Genomic DNA, 24,574 nt, shown 5'->3' with positions numbered 1-24,574 from the left:
TTAAGAACTATTACAACAAATTCTTTTGTATTAACTCAGCCTTGCAAAATCAAGGCTTAGAGGAGACCTTATTACCGTGCACCACTCCATAAAGGGTGGTTACCAGAAGGATGGAGACTCCCTTTTACAGGGAGTCACATGGAAAAGACACGGGGTAATGGGTATAAATTAGTTCTGGGAGATTCCAATTGCACTCCAGAGGAAAAAAAAAAAAGAAAAAACACCCAACTTTTCACAATGAGAACAGTTAGACATTGGAATAATATCCCAGGGTAATTACACTGGACAGTTTTAAGACTCTGTTTGACAGGGTGCTGGGCCATCTCATTTAAACTATACTATTACCTAGGAATGTTGGACCAGGTGATCCTTGGAGTCACGTCCAACCTGGCATTCTGTGATGAAGACCAAAGTGTACAATTAACAGAAAAAACACAAGAATTTGTAGTAAAGATGAAACTATTTCTAGGATAATAACAAAACTAAAATCCACAGGGCTCTGACTGGTTTTAACCACAAATTGTACATACTTTGTCTTTTCCTATAACAAGTTATTTTGGAAGAGTGCATGAGACAAAGCTGCCAGATGATCTTGGGCTGACACCTACACAGATCAGTCTGACCATTATCAGAGGCAGAAAGGCCCTGCTACAGAAAATTCTACTGGTAGATGTGGCAAGATATAAAAGTTTTCAAACAGCAACTGTAAAATAGAAGTGAATCAAAATAAGCCAATAACTTACTGCAGGCAGAAAATTTGTGTGTGTATGTGTATATAGTAATAATTTTGATCTGTAGAAAGATTGTATACATTTAAAGAACACAATGACAGCTAATAATGATATTCAAATAAATTTTTCCTTTTGCATTTTTTTTCTGATTTGCCCTTTAAAATCACTTTCAATCATTTTTGGTACATAAGGGTCATCCATTTATCAATTCTGGCTTTCTGAATTATATGGAAATATTTTTAGAATGCTTGCCACTGCATAAAATCAAAATGTTAATGGCTTCACTAAGTCAAATTAAATTTTAATGGCCATGGTTTAATTTTTCTTTTAGCCTGTTCACATCCTTTAAGTAGCATTAAATGTGATTCAGTTGTCTTCTAATACCACAGCTGACCTGAATAGCCTTTTCAATTAGCCTTTTAGATGAAGCAGATCTGATATATTTTAAATAAATAAAGACTCCTTTTTATTGTTTAAATGCTGATATTCACAGCTCATTTAATCCATTTATTGAGATGCAATGTCAAAAGAACAACAGTTACTTTGTGTGCAATGCTGGTGAATAATGTGTAGAGATGAGATAAAATCACACCGTCTTTGTTTTGTAAGTGAATGGAATTTAAGGAAGAGGAACTCAAAAAGATCTATTATAGATTTTAAGAAAGGTGCATGACTCAAAAATGAAGAATATGGTTTACCAAGAAATTACACACTGATAACATTTTTGGAAATGGGGAGCTAGCAATCCAGGTTCCCCTCATAAATTTATTCTGACATCTTGCAAATAATCTAATCTCTAAACAGTAGATGGATGTTGCATGCTTTTTAAAATCTGCTCATTCTATATTAATGTTATATGTTTCAGTTTAACCTTTTCATGGATTATTTTAGTGTTTACCATATAACAAGGCTTTAACTTATAAAAGAAATTACTTATTAAAAATGATAGATAAGGTTAATTTAGAATACATAGCTTGTTCAAAAGTATCTTTGATGGTTCCATAATCTTGTTTGATGCTTGTTCTCATTTTTTGATTATAGTATCTCAAAACCTTCACTATGTAACAGAGATGGCCTGCTGTGACAAAAGCTTCACTGTGTATGGCGTCAGGCATGGAGAAAGAGGTTGCTGGGTTTGTTGCTCAACATGGGATACAACAAAAGCAATCTAGGGTGTCTGATGTTATGTAGAACAACTAAGCTAAGGATGATTTGCATTGCAGATGTAGTTTTTCTAGAGGCTTTGGTTATCAAACTGCAGAAGAATGGTGTTTTATTAGCTAGAGAAAATTTCAGCATTTCAGTTTTTCTCTTTTAGTTGCTTGTTTGAGTAGTAGTTTCTAAGTCTGCCCACAAGTAAGTTGCTTTCTTAGGATATGAAGTGCTAGCTCTGAAACTAATACTTTTCTATCATGTTGGCTGGTTCATTAGGCTCACCTAAGTGAAAAGAAGCAGTGACAGTGGTTTGTGCAGTGGCACTCTATAAAATAATACACCATTAGAATTCCAAAATGTTTAAACAGATTTTGCATTATTTACCCAATTTTTTTAGGCAAGTTTTGTGAAGCGGATGTTTCAAAAAGTTATAAAAGTGTTTCTAATCAACTATTTATTGTCCAAATATATCAATGAAATATACTTAATAACCTGTATTTTATTGACCATTTAAAAAAGGTTAGCAATAAAAGCTGTTATGATTTTTATTAAGCTAGGTTAACTGAAAGAACTCATTCAGCATTTTAGAATAATTAACATATGCAGTACTGGTTACTACTAACATTATGAAAATCATGTAGATAACTAAATTTCCTGAACAGGAATCTCTGAAATACATCATTCTTCTGATACACAAATACACCATTTTTCAAATCATCATAAAACACATGATAAAGGTCTTCTGCTTTTGCACAGGACACAGACATTGGTGATGACACATATTGAATAGAATGCTATTTCATAAAAGAATAAATCACATCAAGTCCAATGGCCCCAGGCATTATTACACACACACTCCTGCTCCTGGGGAAGGGAGGCAGGTTGCATGATACAGAGCATGTACTAAAATTGATTTATTAGTATAATTTTATAAGCTGGAAAATCTGCTGCCTACACTAAGGGTGAACTATTGCTCTTTGAATGTTTTGGTAATTTGGGAGTAGATTAGTATGACATGTCATGGGGGAATAAAAGCTGTTCTGGTTAAAAGGAAGCTGTACAAATAATTGGTACCTAACATTAACATGTACAGAGATGTATTCACAGACTGAATGAGCTTCATTTTCAAGATCTGTAGAGAGAATGACAAGTAATTCTTTACAACAAAATCTCAGGCAAGATCCATGATGATAGCATTAGTACTATTCTGTAGCAGAGCCATGTTATATGTGCTGCAGTTAATTTGAAGCGCTAAAAATAAGGCTCATGCAGTCTGCTGACTTACTCTTTCATGCTAGTGATATTAGATACGTTATAAAATGAGTATGATAAAGAGAGAATACAAATATGTAATTTTCAATAGGTTTTGAATTTTATTACATGCTTCACTGTGTGTAAGAAAGGCTGAATTTAGAGAAGATTTCATGAGCTCTTTTTGAAATTTTATTATAGTGACTTTTCTCTAATGTTTGGGTCATTTACTGGTTTTTGTCCTTTTGTGTGTGTTTTGTTATTTTCAAAACACTAGAGGACAGAAGACTTTGTCTATTACTATTTGAGACAAGGTTTGATAAAAGGGGATGTTGTCAATGTGAATATTTAAAGCCAAAACAACTAAATGGTATTATAGATGAGGTCCACACCCAGAAGTTAAGATAGTGAATGAAGTTATGGTTAGTTGGAAAATACCTGTCAAAATATTTATAACTTTTGTTTGTTTTCTGTGAAAATTCCTCGTTGAAGAAATGGACAGAAATGTTATTCGATTGTCTGGTAGGATTCTGTTGTCTGGTAGAAGCCAAGAAATTGAAATGCCAAGAAACTTAAATGATTATTTGAATTAAAACATTTTTTTTTCTCATTTATATTTAACTGCCCCTGCAAATACTTCTATTTTCTTTCACTCTTCTGATGAACTCTCCTAAATACTCTTTGTAAGCAATAAGTTAAATAGTGAGGGAGAATAAACTATCAATGATAATTATCACTCAGATTTTGTAGCAAATATTTTCCAGTCATCAGTGATTTATTTTTTTTAATGTTTTAGGGTTTTTTGTCCTTTTACATGGATATTTTGTGGAAGTGCCATATTTTGAAGTACTGTTCTGAAAAGTCACAATAATCAGGATCTCTCTCATAAATATTTGACGTGAAGATAGACAATATGCTTTGATTTCTAAAATGTTTAACCAGTGAATTTAAACAGGCTAATTTTAATACTCAGGCCAGGAAGTGAGCTTGAAGTAGGATATTTAAAATACAGTACTTGAAAATTATTTGCTTTAAATGGTTGAGCACTCACAAATAAATAGCATCGTACAATGGTTTGGGTGGGAAGCGATGTCCAAAGGTCATCTAGTCAAACGCCCCTGCAATGAGCAGGGACATCCTCCATTAGACAAGGTTGCCCAGAACCTTGTTGAGCTTGACCTTGAATATCTCCAAGAATGGGGCCTCAACTACCTCCCTGGGCAGCCTGTTTCAGTGAACTACCTTCATGGTAAAGAACTTCCTCCTAATGTCCAACCTAAATCTACTGTTCTCTACTTTAAAAACATTTCCCCTTGTCCTGTCACTACAGGCCTTTTTAAGCCTTCTTTTTGACCCCCTAAGGTATTGAAAGGCTGCTATTAGGTCTCCCTGCTATAGAGTAAGATATGTTTCTGTTCGTCCATAAAACTGGTAAGTAAAATTTTTTCTACAGATTATAGAGGTCTGTTAAGAGAGTGGAATATGTTCAAGGAAAGATGGAACAGCACTATAAAAAGAAAAGGAGATAGAAGATTTCTGATAAGAGAAAAGAAAGCCATAAAGAACAGGAGGTCACATCAAAGACATATAGTGTTGACGAGATGCGGCTTCAGAGTTCATTACGTAGTTCTGTTTCTTATATTTTATCTATAAAATAGTTTCATTGAGGATCACCTGCTACACAGAAGATAACTTACAAAATTGACTCCACTACAGGAAGGAAGGAAATTGAGAGAGATCCTAACACTGTCTTTGTAACACTGAGACCTGCAGAAGAAAGTGGTGTTCCTGTCTAAAGGAAAATGAAATGAAAACTGCATAAAGGCAAATGGAAAGGAGACCTTGCCAGCAATGTCAGACTGTTCCTAGTAGTAAAGTCATCTATAAGGTATCATTAATGGACTACGGATAAGGCCTAATTATGATTAAGAGATTTAATTAATGTGTTAAGAATAATGCCCGTGTTGCCCAGACAGATTTCTGCCAGCTCTCTGTCAGACACATTTGGTGCGCCAGAAAATGAGTGTCTGCTTCTTATTTAGTTTCAGACAATTGTACTTCTGTATCCCCTTACTTTTGACCTCTGATGTCTGTCCCTAAAGAATTCAGGATAGAAGCAGGAAGAGCTAATTACATTTTGTCTTGTTTGCAGTTTTTCTTGAGTGCTCTCCACTGAGAGCTTTCTGTTGCCTCAGACCTTTTAACATATTTCTTAATTTTGTTTGTTAGTATGCTTTACTCATCAGTGTTTCAGGGCATCTACATCAGAGATTAAGTTGTTGTGAAGGTTTTGCTCCCTATTAGTGAGCTGCTGCTAAGATGAACAATATTATTCTGTGGATCACTATTTGAAAAATGGTTTATAGTCTCAGTTGGCAGATAATTAAGGGTTTGTGGGATCAAATGCCTGTTGTTTAGAATCAAGAGACTAAAAACCAATTCTAACTAGAATATGTAGTGTATTCCATCACTTATACTACAGTTTCATTCCTAGAAAGCTGGGTTTAAAGCCAGTTATTTATAGAAAAATTTACTCATTACTGATTTTGCTCCTCAGCAGAAGTCAAAGTTTGTCACAGGCTAGTTAGTTGCTGTAAAGATGGTTGTCATTACAAGTGAAGAATAACTATTTTTCTGGCAGATAATCCTGAGAAGGACTACAAGCACTGGCTACCATGTATTATGTTTAGAGCTATGGACTATGTTTTGCATGGATCCCTGTGTGTAAAAGTAGCCATAACATTTTAGTTGTGACATGATGATGATAGTTGTGTGGGGACATAATGAAGCAGTAATGGTTGGCTAAATGTTTTTGTTGTTATGATATGAATCAGATAAGATATTTTGTTCATGTCAAATAACAAGGAAAAGAGTAAAAGAGTGAAAAATAAGTGTCTACATTTATCCTGTATCTGGGACTAAGCTATAGCTGTTGCCTATGACTCTGTTCCAGAGAAACTAGGACAATAAGTCTTGTAGGAAATGCAATTACAAGATACAGTGAGAGATAGCCCTTTTTACTTGCTTTCAATTTGGGAATGATGGAATTATGGATTTTTGCTGTGCTGTGGGAGAGTTGGGTGGAAATGTTTCAGGCAATCTTCTTGAAGAATGAGAAATCAGCATTAAATATAGAGCAGCAAAAGCTGATAAAACTTCCAAGTCTTATCATCAGCTATGATAGCTGTTCTATGATACTACTAGGGGCTATATTGGAGAACAAAAAAACCCCATTATTAGGTACTTACAGATTGTTGCTTCAAATATATGAGTTTATAAACTCACATTAGTTCATAAACTAATAACCTTACACTGATTCTGCGGTTAATGATCAAAGACTGTAGAAAATTTTCCTTTTATCTTGACATATTTTACATCTAGACAAAGTTCCAGTGGGTAAACACAGCACCCATTCCTGGTTGTTTGATCCTGTTATGAAGTTATTGTGTTGCACCTATTTTGTCTGTGTTAGCGATAATATCCTTATTGAACATCGTTATGAAATGTCTTGATGTTAATAGTATAGTAGGCATTTGTGCCACTACCATACTGTAGTGGTCTGCATCCAGACTTAGTAAATGTAAATCATACATTCACCATGCAAATATTGTGCATGAAAGGTGAATATCTTGGTACATGCTAGCTAAAAGGTAGGTGGGAGCCTTGGCATTGGCTTCAGCTGAATTGTGACAATATAGAAGGATGTTTTCATCTCACCATGAATTTGAAGTGACAAGAAATAGTGGCTCAGGAAATGTACATTTCACTTAAGGAAATAAAGTTATGCAGCTACAATGATGTTGCCCTTAAAATGCCCCTCTATCTGACATCACAAAACAATGCAGGTTGAAAAAGTCAAGATTATATTCAGAAAGAAATCAGGACACGGGTTTAGAGAAATATGACATGATGGAGTCTTTAAGAGACTCTCTGAAAATATCTGTCTAGAGCCGTACAATATCTGGATCAGGAAAAAAGAGGGCAGAGAGAAGACCAAAAAGTCTCATTGCTGTGGTTAAGGAGTTAAGGAAGTCGGTTAATAACAATCAGCAAAGTTTTCAATCTAGGATTAAGTCAACTAAGCCAACTTCATGAGTTCCTTAGCCTGACGGAGGATTGTGTCTTGAAGCACAGCAAGGAAATTTTATAAAGGAGGGTAACAAGATTTCACTATGGAGAGATTTACTTCTGGTAGAAGGTAGATTTAATGACAGGCTTGTCCACACTTTAAAAGGCTTTTCTGGTATGCTTATATCCATAGAATACATTGGTAACCTTTCCTGTAGAGATGCAGTGTTCCTTTTCCAATACAGTTTAAATTATTTTCTCAAATGGAATAACCTACATTGGCCCAAAGTGTATAACTTTTCCACCTCCAGGGAACTGCTTGCTGACAAAACACAGCTATCTTGGCAAAACACTGATGCAGACGAAGCAGAGAAGTTTTGAATTTCAATTTATGTATGAAAAATGGTTGTAAAACAGGCATAGTTGTATCCAAACACCAACCCATAATTCTGGTGTAAAATATGTTCATTTAAATACTAAATATGATTTTCTCTGTTAAAGTCTAGTTTTCTTACTGTATCTCATAGATTAATAGTAAAGTCCTTCTTCCTTAGACAAAATTAGTATATTTCACAATTCAAATTAGGTCTCAAAAGAGAACAATTCCAATTTTTCTAGAACATGCTTCTATAAAGTTCCAAACTTGCAATAGGGTTAGGCAAATATAGTTATGGAAAACCCATATGTCAGCCCAATCCTGGGAAGATTTATCAGTTCTCTCTAAAAATACGAGTGAGCAATGTCATTAAGGCTAAACAGACTGTACAAGTGCTTGAAGTTTAAACTGTGCATAATTTTTTTCAGAATGACATGAATAAATCTTTAGAATCCTGATAGAAAGATTAGACTCAAGCTCAACTTTCTGCAGCTGTTTAATTTGAAATTAGTATATATTATCACAGTATAACTAAGGTTGGAAGAGACCGCAAGGATCATCAAGTCCAACCTGTCCCAACAGACCTCACGACTAGACCATGGCACCAAGTGCCACATCCAGCCTCCTCTTGAACACCTCCAGGGACGGTGACTCTACCACCTCCCTGGGCAGCCCATTCCAATGACGAATGACTCGCTCAGTGAAGAACTTTTTCCTCACCTCGAGTCTAAACCTCCCCTGGTTATTATATTCCATTATATATATTATATTCCATTACATGGAACAGATTAATAAAATATCTTAAAGGAATCATAACTAAAGTTGAATTATACAAGGAAACACCAGGAAGTTCAACTTCATGAATCATCTTCTCATGTCTTTGTGACTAGCCTGAATGTATGAACAATTAAACAGTTAGGTGCATTCCTCATCACCAGATGAAACAAAAGTTTCAATCTTATTTTTGTATTTGTGTGGGGTTTTTCTTTTCTTTTTTTCTTTTTTCTTTTTTTTGGATGCAAGCAATCTATTTCTCAGTTCAAGGAATTTTAATAGAAAAGCTGTCATGTTTATAAAAGTTCCAGTACAGAAAGCAAATAGAAATCTTTATTTTTATGGTAGGTTGGATCTACCAATTGTCGCTTCACTGCCAAGTAAGTGAAACCCAGGGTAATATCATTCAGAGATTTTGAAAATGCAGGTTTCCTTCCTTGTATGAATATTAATATTGTATTTTAAATTGTTCAAAGTGAATGTTTTGATTTTTGGGGAATGCCAAAGTGGATGTGCATTGAAAAAGAACGTTTTGATGGAAGTATTTGTGAGAAGGATATGACAAAAAAGCAATCCATTTGAAACTCTCCAGAGAATTAGCTAGAGAGAATTAAAATGGACTGAGATTGAATGAACACATTCCATCTACAGCCATAAAGATTCAATACAGCAAAAGTTGTTTCTGCAAAATTATTTGCTAATTTTGTTATAGTATCAGAGCAGAAATATTGCTATTTTTTTCTTTCAAAATAAAATATCACACCTTAAATATTATATATTAATGATAACCAAACAATTCTCTCTTGAACATTAAAAATCTAAAGTAGTAACTAGAAACTACTTCAGCTGCAAAATCATTTTTCTAGTTAAAAAGTGTGATAAATAGCTTCATAAAAACATTTGTAAAAACATACAGCTTTCATAATTAATAATGCAGACTGTTGCCCACTTATTTCAGTAAATAATTTGAACATAGCTGACCTTTCTGTTTTCTCTGCTGCATTATTAATGATGTCGAAGGTTATTGTTCTAGCTGTATAAACTTGCTTATCTCAGTTTTTGGTCTACAACTAATGCTCTTTGATACATGGCACCTGTGTAGATTATGTACCAGATGAGATGGGGGGAAAAAAGCTAGATAACTTTCTGACTTAAAAATTAAGAAGGTCATTGTAATTCAACCATTTAGTTCCAGCTTTAGGCATTTGGAGTACATGTATTGTCTACAACCAGATCATGATTATCTAAATACCTCATGATGGTAAGCTTCATTTTCTGCTCAAACACAACAGAAGGTGAACACAGCACCTGAATTTTTCTTGGATCAGAGCAATGTCCATATATGATGATTAATCTAGATCTCAAAGGGTCCAGCACTCTTCTAGTTTTTGGTAGCATATCCTGAAAAGTATCAATAAACTACCTCCAAAGAAGTCAGACAAAAGTCTTAAAAACCTTAACCTCCTTTCATCATGCTGTTGGGTAGAGGGAGAGGACCTTTTATTTTTTAGTTTTTACTTTCTCTTATTTCTTCAATGTTCATCATACTCTCTGAGAGTTCACTTAAACATCCTGCATTTTTGAGTGTACTGATCTCTTTGATCTATTCTTAAGTAGAGGTAGTTGAGTTACCTCATTTCAGTTTGCATAATTCTAAAGTCTTTGTTAAGACTTCAAATTATGCCAAAAGAGACTAGATATTACAGGATGCCTGAGCAGGCCTAATCTAAGATGCTGGCTCTTAGAAGTAATAAAAATGTACCCACTCTCCAGTCAAACCTGATTCTTCAGTATTTGCTACAATCTGGAAGATGCTCTTTTCCCCCTGAAGATTACAAAATAATGAAGACTTTTAAATTTCTCATAGCCAAAGATACTGTGCTACTGTCATACAGATTGTTTCTTATCAGTAAGAATACTTGCTCCATGTTATTATAGAATAGACTGACAGTAGGGTTTACACATGTGAAAGTCTATAGACGTCTTCAGACCATGGTATCATCTGCATACTCTTACATTTCAGCTGAATATATGAGATCTCAAATCCACATCAATGCTCACTGAAGTGTATCTTTTTTCAGTATGGAAGAGGTTTTACTTTGCCATTGATTGGCACTTGGCAAAAATTTATGCAGGAAGTTTCTATGATGTAATTTGAAATGCTTGATTGGAATGGAGTGTAATTTAAAGGATTTGCCAAGGCAGCAAAAGCAAAACTTCAGCAATGTATTTTGTGACTTTAAATAAAACTGTGACAGATTGGTACGGTACATTTCATGAGCTTTAAAAGCTTGAAATTATATGGACAGCTTCCAGGTACAGTTACATTATTTACATGAAACTGAGACAGCACTCTCAGTGATTCAAAGCTTAAGCATAGTTTGTTTTGGTTGGTGGAATAGTGAATTTACTTCAAATACAAAATTCAGATAGCCTAGAGCTGTTAAAAGTAAAAAGTCTTCCTGTGTGCACACTGAAAAAGAGATAAATATTCAGCATTGGAGTATAATTGGTGACAGCCACATTCAAACATTTATGTCACAGAAAGCTAGAAGAAAATAATGCACAACTATTAAAATATAGCCATACTTTCTAATTAAGAAATAGGTGACTGAAGTCTTATAGGGCCCTTATCCTGTTTTGCTGTCTTGGTAGAAGTCAGGTTTGCAGAAGACTAGTTTTATAAACAATTTTAATAATGTGTAATAAATTTAGTAAATATTCAATTTTGTAACTGTTTGTCACAGATTGTGATTAATATTTTTTTTAAACAGCTCTGAAGGTGAGTTAGGGTTGGTGGAAGCAAAACAATTTCAGCATGTGAGCAATAGGCAACCCTCAAGATAATACAAAAATAGGTCGGTTAGGTTGTTTGCAATTTTTGTATTTGGGGAATAATATATTCTGGTCAATTGGTTTCAGTCAGATCTTCAAAATGTTGACAGCTATTAAATCTTTCATAATGTTTCACATGCAATGGTTTCCTGAGATACCCATGTATGAAAGAATCCTCATGTAGATTTATTTTAAACTGAATATGCTTCGAAATAACCACATGGCTAAAAGTCCACAGAAGCCAATACATAAACACAGCATTCACCATTCATTCCTTTCACAAGGCAAGGAAATACATCAAGGTTTTGCATTACATTTTTTTGTTTAACCCAGTAAATATTTTTTAATGTAGATAATCTAAGGGAGCTTCACAAGATCAGTGGATAACTTAAATGTCCTCCAGTAAATTTAAAGTTCATCTGAATAACCATTTTCTGATTTGTCTTTTCTTATTGCATTGAAGTGACATCAAACATCTGTTAAAGCAAAAGCTGAAAAAAGGTATCAGCATGACATGAAGGGAAGTACCCACATGCCTTATAGTCTCAGAAACATTGTGTAGTTTTATTTTGGGTCATAAAAGAGAGATAGAGTCAAGCATAGCATGACATACTCTTGGTCTTTGAAAGCACGCTTCATGAGAGACAGTGCATGGCAATGCATTACTGCACCTTTAAGTTAATGCAGACGCTGAGAGTGAAATTAGGTTTTAAGTAAGATTTAAGATGGTTCTCCTCACTTCAGTGATTTTCACCCTCAGAGCATAACTCACAGAAATATCCAAAGATTTGATCACTTCTGCTGTGGCAGGTGGCACTTCTTTATCCTGGCTTGGTACAAGAAAGACCATTTTAGTAATGCATTCTCTGCATTATTAGGTTGTTCCTTCAGTCTACTTGAGCTGCAGCTACTGATGCAGCATAGTAGTGACAGCCTGCTGAATAAAAAAAAAAGTGTGCTTGTTTTGTGTATCCAATGTTATAGCTATATTCCCTTATGCCATATAAGTCTGTGCTCCTAAAGGAAAGGGGATTATTCCATTGCTACTTCATAACAGAGTTGGATTAACTTCAAAAATAAAATAAATAGCTTCCACAGCTATGGAAAATCAGCAAATTAGAATTAGTGCTACACTGGGCAAGAAATGTAACGTTTTAATGAAGTGTCCTGCTTTAATCACCTTTTCCAGACAAGACACCTGTGAATCTTTGCCAAATAACTATGTAGTCCAGCTGGGGTTGAATTATGTTGAATTATATGGCTGGTGACAAAGCTGCTGTATGCTATCTTGGGCAATGCAGACCTTTGTAGAAACCTGATCTAAGGCTGTCAAGGAGGGCAGTGGCTTGGTTTTCACTATGTTTTCAGAGAGAGTCTAATCTAAAATTATTTTACTCTTTAATCAGTGGGAAAAGTAATACTGTAGACAAAGCCACAACAGCAGTTTTTTGGTGGTGTGGGGTTTTTTGTTTTGGTTTGGTTTGTGTTTGTTTTTTCTCCCCACAAATTGCTTCAAAATGAGCCAGAGTATGTCTCGGAACTGAATGGTATCTTTTCAAATCTATAATGAATTCAGTTTTAATTTTAATTGTCTTTGCTGGTGGCGGAATTTATTTCAGTTAATTTGATTATTGTTATTTCAGACATTAATCAGCATCCTATTAAACCATCTCACAGACATTAATTATGGCCCAAAATACCCTGTGATGTATGATCAGGGAAGAAATAATCCTCAAGAGACAGGAGTCCCAGAATTTCTTTTGACATAGTTTGAATTTAGATTTCCAAAAATATTCAGCTCTCAATTTTAATCAACTTGTATGAAGCAAGTCCAGTGGGTGACTGAAATGTGAGGCATTAAAACAATGAGTCTAGCTACAAAACATTTGTGCAACTGTGTTTCCCTCAGTGGCACTTTTACCTCTTAACAGACATTTTATAGTACATTACCCCCTATATACTATTAGAAAGAAAAGAGAAATAATTTTGACAGGGACTTGGAACTACTATAGTCAAGCTGCCTTCAAAGATAATTAGGATCTCATTCAAATAAAAACCCAGGAGAGCAGGAGCTATCTCAAGAAGCCAGATATTCCCATACCCATATGTATCTTCCACAGAACTCTGATCACATCTTGCTTTATTGTTTTCCTCATTACTTCAGCTGTGTTACTTTATTTTTGAAGAGCAGGGACTGACTGCTTATAAGGACTGTGCTGGGACTTATTCACTCAGGGTGAAATAACAAATGACACCTGCCATATTTACCTGCAGTATAAGGTAGGGAGGATCCTTCTTGGTTATTAATTTTTTAACAACCATGGGCAAAATTATGATCTCCTATTTGTAATTATCCAACCCAACAGTCTCCACAGTCCTCTTTTCTAATTTACCATCCCAGTCCTCAATTTTCAATTCTGAAAACAGAGTGATCTATAAATCCCAAAACGACGATCTTTGGGAAGCTTAGTATGTCTTCATGTGATAAATGGTATAGATGAGCCTTCTGTCTGTCTAATTTAACAAACTATAAAATGGTGTCTTCTGGCATCCTCATCAATCTTATATCCTTGTCATGTTTAAAGTGGAGGTATGAAGATCATGCACCTAGAGAGCATGTGAAACTAGTGGTAGAGTTTGGCGTGCTTGAGTGTCCCTAGTTTATTCTGGTGCTTTCACTCTCCCTTCACTATAAAGTAATCATTACACAGTGCCAGTGGGCTTGTGAACAGTTATTTTTTGCATTCTGCTGTCTCTGCTTTCTCTGTCTCTGTTTTTGAATTGTTAACTTCAGCTGAGCTGCTTTTGCAGTTCAATGAGCATTTATGTTCTTGCTACCTACTCTGTATGTATGTGAACCACCATTGCATTGACACTGCTGAATCTAAATGTTTTGAAATGTGGAACAGACTTGAATACTAAAGTAAGCTGCTGAGCTAAAGCTGATAGTGACTTGAAGAGCTTATGTATGGTGTTTAGCTGGCCATTTGTGATAGCAGTGCTCTGGTATAGTATTACACTGCTACTTAGGCTTTTAATACTCTCTACAGTATTGGTCAGAATATGAACTTGAGAGTTTCTGAGGAAATAACTTCAAATAAATGTTACAGCACATTATTAGAATTTTGAAGATCTTTTCTGTCACAAGCAAGACTTTTTTTTTTGTTTAAGCCATTTCATAGTTCTTAGTGCAAGTGAAGTAAGAATGTTGCAAATGGTATCATTTCTTTCATTCAACAAAATCTTTCAGTATGAAATCAGCGCTGTAGAAATGATTGCACAGACAACAGTTCTGTGTATTTCCTTGTAAAGTGCCTTGTTCTAAGTGTACAAATTATATACCTAGCAAAGATCTATGTCCTTGAGTCAATAATGTCATGTAGTCTAGGTCCAGATTTCAGACCTGAATAAAGGTCACAAGAACATATGCTGAAATAATTTCTAATTAAATTCTGAACTCAGTAAATTCACTCAGGCAAAATATTCTGGGAGTTTAATTTCTTGGTCTATTTTGCATATATATTTTATTAAATTACTAGTAATTTAAATATGGAATAAAGTTTTGAAAATCTGTAGTATTACAGCCAAGAAATATCCTTGGCTGAACAAAATCTATGACTACTAGTGAGATTTCTATTCTATTCTATTCTATTCTATTCTATTCTATTCTATCCCTATCCCTATTCCTATTCCTATTTCTATTTTTATTTTTCTCCTCTGGCTGTTAACAGTCCAGAATGTTGCCTTCTATGTAGTAGTTGTAACACTGTCACACTCCAGTACTTCCAGATTTTTTTCCTCTTTGTAATGCTGTTTATACAAGAAAAAGATGTAGTTCTTCATACTTTGAGTGACAGTAACTCTGAATTATTTAGTATCTAGTTGTTAGCAATTGTCCATCTCTGTTCAAGGTCTCAGCAAAGACTGTTTAATAGGGAAATCCACCAGACTACCTGGGATTTGAAATAAAAATTTCTGTTACGCTTCTGAGAAGGCATATGCAGGTGGGAGACAGGTAGCAGAGATACTTTAATCAGCACTGAGTTTATTAGAGACAGAATTAGCATGAAATTCCTCTTTGGTCAAACTCAACTGATGTTAAATAATAGTTCTATATTGCCAGTACACTGGAGATAAATCAGGCCCAGTGTAGAGGGTACTTCCCTATAGACCATGTGTGTGCATATAGATCTGTGTGTGCATGTTTGATTACAGCTGTAATTATATGTTTCACTGTGTATTCACACTTGGGGCTACTGGAGTTTTCCCTTAGGAACATGCATTTTATGGCACTTATAAATTATTTGTTTGCTATATCTAAAAGGAGAGATTCTGCTATTTATCCAAGCTTTCTCTTTGCTGCTTAAACAAAAGTTCATTGTGCTATGTCATAATTTGTCCATTCCTTCCGCTATGTGTAATCTTCTGCAACGTTTAATCCTTTTTCCATTGCCACACAATCATCACTTCAGCAATTGCATTTGGGTTTCCTAGAGGTTTATGTTTATTGCTCATCTATATTCAAGGAATATTCAAATGGCCTCACATATTTTCAAATCACTTGGGGATTTCTGTCTAGAAACTGTCCCCTCTGTGTTTTCCCAAAGAATGCAGAGAAGATGATGTTTAATTTAACATGTAATTAATTCTCATATTTCTTTTCACACACACAAAAAGAAAAGGATATGCAATTTATTTATTTTTATATCAGCTTTCAGCATTTTAGCGAGTATCAAGGTTGTTACACAAATGAACTTTAGCTGGATTTCTTTTAATCTGAACCCTTTGGAAGGAAGGGTTATATCCTCTGATATTTTGTGTATACTTTCCACATGCTATTGAACACCTGCTCCATGTGGTTCCTAGTTTCCTGGCTTTCTGTATCAAAATGAAAATATACAACAAAATGGTCAGGCAAGTGAGAGTTTAAAAACCTTACCAGTTTTATGGTGAATATTGGTTGCATAGCAATTCCTAATGGCCTGATTCTTTTCACTGTCTTTCCTGCTATCAGTCACTCTCAAAGCTATTTCACAGCTCTGGGTTTTTTCTTAGTCAATGTAAAGACTGCAAATTATATGGGTAAAACATCTATTAACATTTCTTAAAACCCTTTCAAACTTCCAAATCAGAGTATTAATAGCATAAATGTACTGTTTTAGTAAATACAATCCAGTTGATTTCATATGCCTTTCTCCCACAGTTTCAACAGGAATAAAAGGTTCAGTCAAATAGAAAGAAGCCTGAAATGCCTAGGCTAGATATTTTTCTGTTCTTCATTATTTGCATCCACTTCATCATGTTATATTTCGGGGCTGTCAAATAAGCGTATGTTTGAAGATTTATAATGCAATTAATTATAGGCAATTAATTTTGTTTCATTTCAGGAACCCCATATAAATTTTTATTTCATTATTCAATATAACTGATCAGATGTTAGAAATGAGCACCTGTTAGTAGTCTTCCAGGTTGACTTCATACAAGTGATTAATGCCTCTAGTATCAGTGGTGGCATTTTCATGGGTAAAATTTAGTATGCTTGTGTGAACACTGAAGGATTTAGCACATGTACAACCTCATTCAGCACTTTAAGTCTATCATTATGCAATGAGAATTTTGTCTGAATAAGAAATAGATAGGCTTTGCTAAGTAAGTGGAGACTTGGCTATGCTGTGTCTGTTACAAAATGGGAAAAAAAAAATCAGCCAACTATTTGGAAATTTTCTGTGGGTTTTTTTTTTTTTGCTTTGCTTTGTTTTTGAGAAACAGATATACAAGTTGCCCAGCCTGTCCCCAGTCCAGGCTTTGGCATTACAGAAGCAGTGGGCCAGAGCCAGCTCTGATGACCTTCGTGAACTATTACTGAAACCCTTTTTCTTAGGAATATTAAATGCCTTCTTCCCCGAAATGGTGTTTAAGTGCCCTTCCAAAGATGATTTTGAGAGCTGATTGTATTACAGAAAATGGTGGCTGTGACAAGAGTATTTTAGATTGTTCTCAAAAGCCTGATGTTAAATTGGATCCCTGGTCCAAAAAGTTCTGTCCAACAAAGCAAAGTTCACTTTGCATTTCTAATTGGAAATCAGATGAATTATAATTTAGCCAACAAGGGCCGGTCTGGCTTAAACCATTCAGCCTAAGAACTCTTTTGACATGGAACTGAGTCACAGTTTTTCTTGAGAAGAATTTGTAGAAAAGATTATAATCCCACTTTGAATGAAGTGTGAACCTCTGAAAACATGAAATTGTGCTCATAAAGCAAAACATCCCAGTGATCTGTTACTCAACCTAAATAAAACAAAAGCTAATCTAGTACTGTGTTCAAGGTTTTAAAGTCAGAAGTAATTGTTATGGTCACCTAGTACTGCAGGTAGACTATTCAATTAATCACTTTAATGGTTTGAAGGGTGTCACAGAAGACATTTATCCAAGAGTTTATCCTATCCATTCTGGCTTGTTCCACAGCAGGGTAACATTTGGATTCGTCAAAAGAGAGAAAACTTTTTAATCTCTCACTATGTGGTTCTAGGAACTTGAAAACTAACTGGTGCATTTTAAAGAGCTCTTGGTGAGAATTAATAAATGAGGTGCACCCAAGAAAGCAAAAATCTAATACAGAGCTTGTAAAATCAATCTACCAAAGAATTCTGAGGAAACAAAGAAATACCTAGATCTGTGTGTTCCTCCTTATCATTCCTATTCTCTGAATGCTAAGCAGAGAAGGATGAGAATGTCACTGTAGAAGAGCATGAAAGGTTTTTTAAAATAAATTATCAATATTGTGAAAGTAGGGAGGAATTACAATGTAGGACAAAATTCAAAAGACCTGAGAGAAAACTGGGGATAGAAGAGGGCAGTGAAGAAAAACTACAGTACAGCAAGGTTAGCTGGAAAATACAAGGCTGTGTGTACATCCTGAGTGATAGCAGACTTGGATACATCTGACCATATCTGAAGAAAGGTGGTGCTCTGGGAGAAGAGCCTGCACAATTGAAAGGAGTGGATAGAGAAGACATTGGTGAACACATCTAGGACTTAGCTTGTGACATTTCAAAGGGGATATGTCTCTCCTTGGTTAGCAGGCAAAGCCCTGCATAGTTTAGCAACACTGAGAGGTGAGTAGTATTTCTACACGCAACGGAATGTCAATAGTAATGGTTAGCAATAAATAATGTTTATGATGGATCTATCTGAAGGCATTACACCATTTGTGATTTTACTTTGATGCTTTTATTTCCTAGAAATATGCCTGAGCAGGAGATGCAGTTACTCTTACATACACAGACTGTTGATGTTCACTTTGTATTTCATGTACTTCAAGGGCTTGCAAGGTTAGGAAAAGCTTATGGTTTTATCTAATGCAAGTAAACACTTGGAAATACAGTTTCATTTATATCCACTTGGACTCTCTATAACGCCAGAGATTGCTAAATGATTTTCAGGCTTTTGACACACTGCTGGAAAAAAAGTATTTTAAGCTCTTCTGTTAGTGAAGTTTTGTGAGTGGTAGAGAAATGTCAGTTCATTTGTCTTCAGGTAAAGTGAGTTTATCAGAGCTGTCTTTGATATGACTTGGCCATTATATAATATCCTGGGATTTCAAAATACACTGCACATGTTACTCCAAAATGTTTAATCATGCACATGTTGCCCTTGTAGATTAAGAGAGTATGATCATCCTTTGTCTTACATTCATATACTTTTAGCTGTAACAGTTAATGCTCAATGACTCAGAGTCTAGATTTTGTATTAAAAGAATAACAGTAAAGGAGAAAATTATAGTAACATTAAATATAATTAATTGACTACTGAGAAACACTGACTTCACACAAGTTTTGTCAGTCAAGAATTGAACACAGTTAATTAACCATGCTCTGTCTTTTACAATCTTCAAGGTTTAATAAATCATTAGGACAAAACCCAAGCTGCCATTTCAGTTCTGCAAGGCGATGGTTTTCTTATAGCTCCAGCCCAAAAAGGATTTAGGTATAGCTTTAGAGAGAGAAAAAAACAGAGGTCACCAGATGTGAATAACAAATGCACAACTTGAATGTGTCCTTTTCTGTTCAAAGGCTCAGAAACCTTGATGCCCCTGCTTGCTCTAAGGGCATCTAAACATTTCCTTCGTAACAGCCTCAGCATTTCCATGAATGAGTAAATAATTTCTGGAATCCTGCTTATGTCCAGGTGGGATCTAGAAACTAGACAGATTATCACTCTAATTTTGTAGGAGGCCTAGAAAATGGACAAGCTCTGAGCAAGTCTCATATACCTTAACAGAAGGTATGTTGTTTGGGGTTTTTTTTTGTTTTTTTTAAATGTCATTGCCACTGCTCTGATTTTTAAAATAGTACTCAAATGTTATATCAAGGCCTTGTGATAAGAGTGCATAGGCAGTGGCATGCCCTACATCTCTCATCATCCGTTAGTGTCCTAAAATCTTGAGCCTGGATGCATTTATGCCATCCTGCTGTATAAAATGAGTGATTTGTAGAGCCAGAAAGAGTGTGACATAGTGTACTGACTTGGATGCCCATTTAGAGAGAATGCCTCCTAAAACTTGGCTCCCCACACCAAGTACTGGCTCTGTGTTTTGTATTTAACAAGCAGTGGATAACAAATAGCTTGTCTGTTAAAACACCAGTGTTTTCTCCCCTGGCTGAATAGTTTTAATCTGAGGTAGTAACACTGGCATGGACCCAAAGGCTATCTCTGAACTCTGGTCCTGGAACTGCACTCCAGTGGAATGTAGGAGAGAAGACTGAGGAGATGTCTCCTGTAAAGCAGGAAAACTGCCAATATTCCCAACTGAGAAAAGACAGTAAAAAGACAAAGAATCAGTGCATCAATGGACTGTCAAATGCAAGACAAAACCAAACACTGATAACATCAATTTGGTGTTTGCTTTTCAAATGAAATGTTTGTATTCATGTTAAGTGAATGATGCCTAGTCCACCCCCATCAGTCTCTAGATCACAGTGGAGCCCATTTGTAGCCCTATGTAAGAAACCTGCTTTCTTGAGTTTGATGGGCTTTGAAAACACACTGCAGCCTGCAGCACTCCTCTCAGTGAGCTTCAGGAATAAGCAAGAGATTGAGGCTTCATCTCTGAGGCACTTGATCAGCTGGTGAATTCTGGGTTTTCAGATCCAGTTTAAAGACCAGATGCCAGGTACCATGGTGTTTAACTTGTATAGTCAAATGCTGCATCTAATCTACTCTTTAGGTATATAGTTAGCTTCAGCTTTCATGAGCTAGTGATATGCATATAGAATTAATAGTTCTGACTTCATATGTTTATGTAGAACCTAAACTGGGGAAAAAGCACCTTGTCACTATCCCATCCTAATGTACCCTTTATGTAATTTTATGAATACCCATGGCTGTATGTTTGTGCATAGACATACAAAAGTATAACTATATATATCTATGAAAAACCCTATTCTGCTGAAGTCAATGGCCACCTTTCTTTCACTTGCAATGGAAGGGTGATCTGACCCTATGTACACTTCATCTTTTTTCATGATTCACAAGCTGTGAGCAATATATATATATATAGTAGTTTGGGTTTTTTAATTTACTAGATTGCTTTTCTATTTTAGGAAAGGTGATAACTTTTTCTAGGTTGAAATACATTGTTTGTTAAAGAGCACTAGTGGAAATTAAACTAAATGTTTCAGTAACGGCCTGACAAATTCAGTCACAAATTAATCCAAGGTGAATTATTTCAAAGAGAAGCTCTTACAGTAAAAATGATCTTATATTGTGTGCTTTTATATGAGACTTAAACACTCCAAGTTCACAAATAAAAAGCATTTCAATAAATGTTCTCTGTCTTGAGAAATAGTATAGAATAGAATGGAATTAACCAGGTTGGAAGAGATCTTTGAGATCATTGAGTCCAATATGTCATCCAACACTATCTAATCAACTAAACCATGGCACCAAGCACCCTATCCAGTCTCTTCCTAAACACCTCCAGTAATGGTGACTCCACCACCTCCCTGGGCAACCCATTCCAATGGCCAATCACTCTTTCTATGAAGAACTTCTTCCTAACATCCAGCCTAAACCCCCTCTGGCACTGCTTGAGACTCTGTTCTCTTGTTCTGGTGGTGGTTGCCTGGGAGAAGAGACCAACCCCCACCTGTCTACAACCTCCCTTCAGGTAGTTGTAGGGAGCAATAATGTCACCCCTGAGTCTCTTCTTCTCCAGGCTAAGCAGCCCCAGCTCCCTCAGCCTCTCCTCATAGGGCTTATGCTCCAAACCCCTCACCAGCTTTGTTGCCCTTCTCTGGACACATTCCAGCAAGTCAACATCTGGACACAGTACTCAAAGTGTGGCCTAACCAGTGCTGAGTACGGAGGCAGAATGACCCTGTATAGAATGAATAGATGGCCAGTGAAACATGTTGGATTTCTTGAGATTGTATGGCTGGATTTGTGCAGGATTTTTTAACTGTGGGTGATCTAAAATATGTATGTGTTTACTACCACAGGAAGAATTGAGAATCAACTCCCAATTCCATCAGTTTACAATTTCTTCCTTTGTAGACAAATTTTCTTACAGCACATTCTGCATCTGTAAGATAGGGATAGTAATTTTCTTCACTTTTAATAAAAACACTTTGAGATATGTTAGTAACAACTGCTATGTAAGAACTACAGATTAATACGGTAAGTTAAGAGATAATGAATGCTATCCTACAAGATAACTCAGCAAGTGTTACATGGGGTACTAAATGGTTTTGAACTTTGGAGTCTGTATTGTTGTTCAGTTTCTAAGCCAAGACTGATGCTTTGTTTGAAATCATTTCCACCTGTTTAAGCAGTTTTGACTTTGCTGCAGACATGTGGCAGTTTTAGGCTTACGCCTAGGAAAATTTTCCACAGATTGAGTAGAAAGTGGTAGAATGTAAATAAATTACCATTGGATGTAAAAGGGAAAAAAACGATGAGGTCTAAATAATCCCATTGGGCTGATACCTAACATAAAGTAAGTTGTATAAATTAGCTCTTTCTCTTGCTGGCTTCTTCGGTCCAGCTGATACTAGCTCGTTGCTTCTAGCTTGCTGACCATGGCTGCATTTCTTCATTGTGGCTAAGTACTAACAAGCTTCTCTCTGCTCTTCTCTGTCTTTTGCCTTGTACCAGGAGGAAGGGAGTGGAGAAGGGGAAGCTGTTGGTAACCCCTTGTTTTTGTGCAGGGGGTTCTTGTATTGCTTATAAATTGTAAATGCATGTAAATCTTGTATATTTCATACATATTTGTTGCATTTCACATTTCTATATTTTAGTGTGCTCATAAATATAGGTTCATTTACTTTACAACTGAGCTGGTCTGGCAATTTTATTTTGGGTGGTAATTTCAACCAACTGCAACATGGCACAATAGTAGCATTATAGTGAGTTAGACTGCTTGTCAAGTGTAAGTTTTCATTTCTTTACATCTTGCTGCTAGTGTTGTTCCATTGGTCAGATGATTTCCTGTGTCACAAGTGGCAGTTGACGTTGTCTGCCAATCAATTCTATTCCTACAAATTTCCAAGTTTAAGAAATCAGATTCAGTTTTATGCAAATATTTTGTTTTGTGTAATTCCCATTTTCAGTGCTTCTATAACATTTCAGAAGTCCTCTAGACACCGGGCACGCTGTTGAACTGAAACACATCTGAGAGATGATATCATGTAACCATGTAAACACCAGCAAGAGCAAACCTTTCCCATGAACAAATAAAAAATGTTTGGAAATGTGCTACATTTAGGTACCACTGTGCCAGCCTTTGGTTGTTTGCTCCTTCTCCTGCATACTGAACCTAGCTGCAGAAATCTCTCCTTTGCTCCCTTTTCATTAGGCAGGCCTGATTGCAGCCAATAAATGAATGTGTATACAGGCTCTGTTAGAGTATTTAGACTGAAAAATGAAAATCTCATATTGGTTCTTCAGTCCTCAGATGAATTACAGACTAAGATCAATTTTCACATGTTCTCATTTTATAGTTCTGAAGGGAAACATTCCCTTTTGCCTATGCTTCAATAGCTTAATAGGATTTAGTTTTAACGTATTTAGTCAGTAGATGAAAGACAAGCTGAATGCTTAGACCTAAATGAGGAAATATAAGGGGTTATAACATAGTTTTTCATTAAGAATATTTACAATTAAACTGTACATGTGCAGATTTAATAGTGAAATTCTTAGTAGGTGTAATAAAATTAAGTCACATTGAGGCTGAACTGTTCTCCAGAAAAATCATGCACAATCTCTGCAAAAAGCATGGTTATATTTTAAAAGCGAAGAAAAGTATAATATTCAATGATTTTGTCTGCTATTGAAAGAAACAAATTATTCATAATCACAGTTTTGTTCATTAAGATGTACATCAGAAGCTAAAGAACATTTAAGCCTGCAGTGGTTAGACTGGCAAGCTTATCTGCTGTCACTGCGTTGGATTCATAATGTGTATTGTGGTATTCTGAGTAAATTTTTTATCCAAAGATGATTGAAACATTTCTTAGGACTTAAGGGAAAGAAAGCAAAAGACTTAACATTGCTCAATGGATCTTCAGTATCTAGTTCAACAATGGAGAACATACATGAAAATGCTGATATTATTTGACAAAGAACAGTGACAGACTGGTAAAAGAAATAGAAGGTTCCATTTTGATTATGTTTCCAGAAACATTGCTATCACTTATCATGAAAACTCTTTCTATAATGAAGCAAAAATATTCTCTTTGAAAGTGATGTGAAATTCAACAGGAACTTAACTTTTTTACTTTTCTTGTGGTTCCTTCTAGAGGTAAGAAGATTGGACATGACATAGATTTTTTGATCACCAATCCAGGACCACATGAAGATGAAAAACTTCTGCATAAAGTTGTTGACTTATGGAAAAAGCAGGTATGAACAAAATACCACTTGGCTAAGCAGACGTATTCTAACAACACTGAAATAATATTTAAAGAATGTTGATTCCTTTTCACAGATAACTGCAATATTTCAAAATTGGATATCACTCTCTTTGATTATTAATCGTGATGATGTAGGTGCATCCTGCAGCTCTGAATGCTTAAGTTGAAAGTTACACCTGAAGTACGTCCACACACTTTCTGTTATATTTTACCCTAGGAATATGCAACTAGTCAGAGGGAAGAAATCAAGCCAGGTAGTTTTGAGTGACCCAGCAAAACTGTTATTATAATTTGAAAAATAACTGTAATTGAATAATTTCTTCTTAGGGTAATTGTAAATTCTCCCAAGGAGAACTACCTCAGGGAGTTCCAGCTCCAGTGTATTTGGATGACATAGTGTAAAGCAAGCAAGTCTGAAATCTTAGGCACCAAAGGTCTAGAATTCTCATTCCTTCCATGCCAAAGATTAGCAT

At 35.5% G+C, this 24,574-nt stretch overlaps 1 protein-coding gene across 1 annotated transcript in view; it reads left to right on the top strand.

The window, feature by feature from the left end:
* The window catches only part of DNTT (DNA nucleotidylexotransferase), an 86,378-nt gene that overhangs the window by 34,127 nt on the left and 27,677 nt on the right, over positions 1 to 24,574 (top strand). Inside the window, exon 8 of the mRNA XM_054163677.1 lies at positions 23,988 to 24,090. Within this exon, the coding sequence (XP_054019652.1) occupies positions 23,988 to 24,090 (103 nt within the window). The remainder of the gene's footprint in view (positions 1 to 23,987; positions 24,091 to 24,574) is intronic.

Source organism: Dryobates pubescens, chromosome 8 (genome assembly GCF_014839835.1).
Source record: "Dryobates pubescens isolate bDryPub1 chromosome 8, bDryPub1.pri, whole genome shotgun sequence".
Classification (NCBI taxonomy): Eukaryota; Metazoa; Chordata; class Aves; order Piciformes; family Picidae; genus Dryobates; species Dryobates pubescens.
The sequence above is the reverse complement of the archived record's forward strand: the minus strand, read 5'-3'. Positions and strand labels throughout refer to the sequence as shown.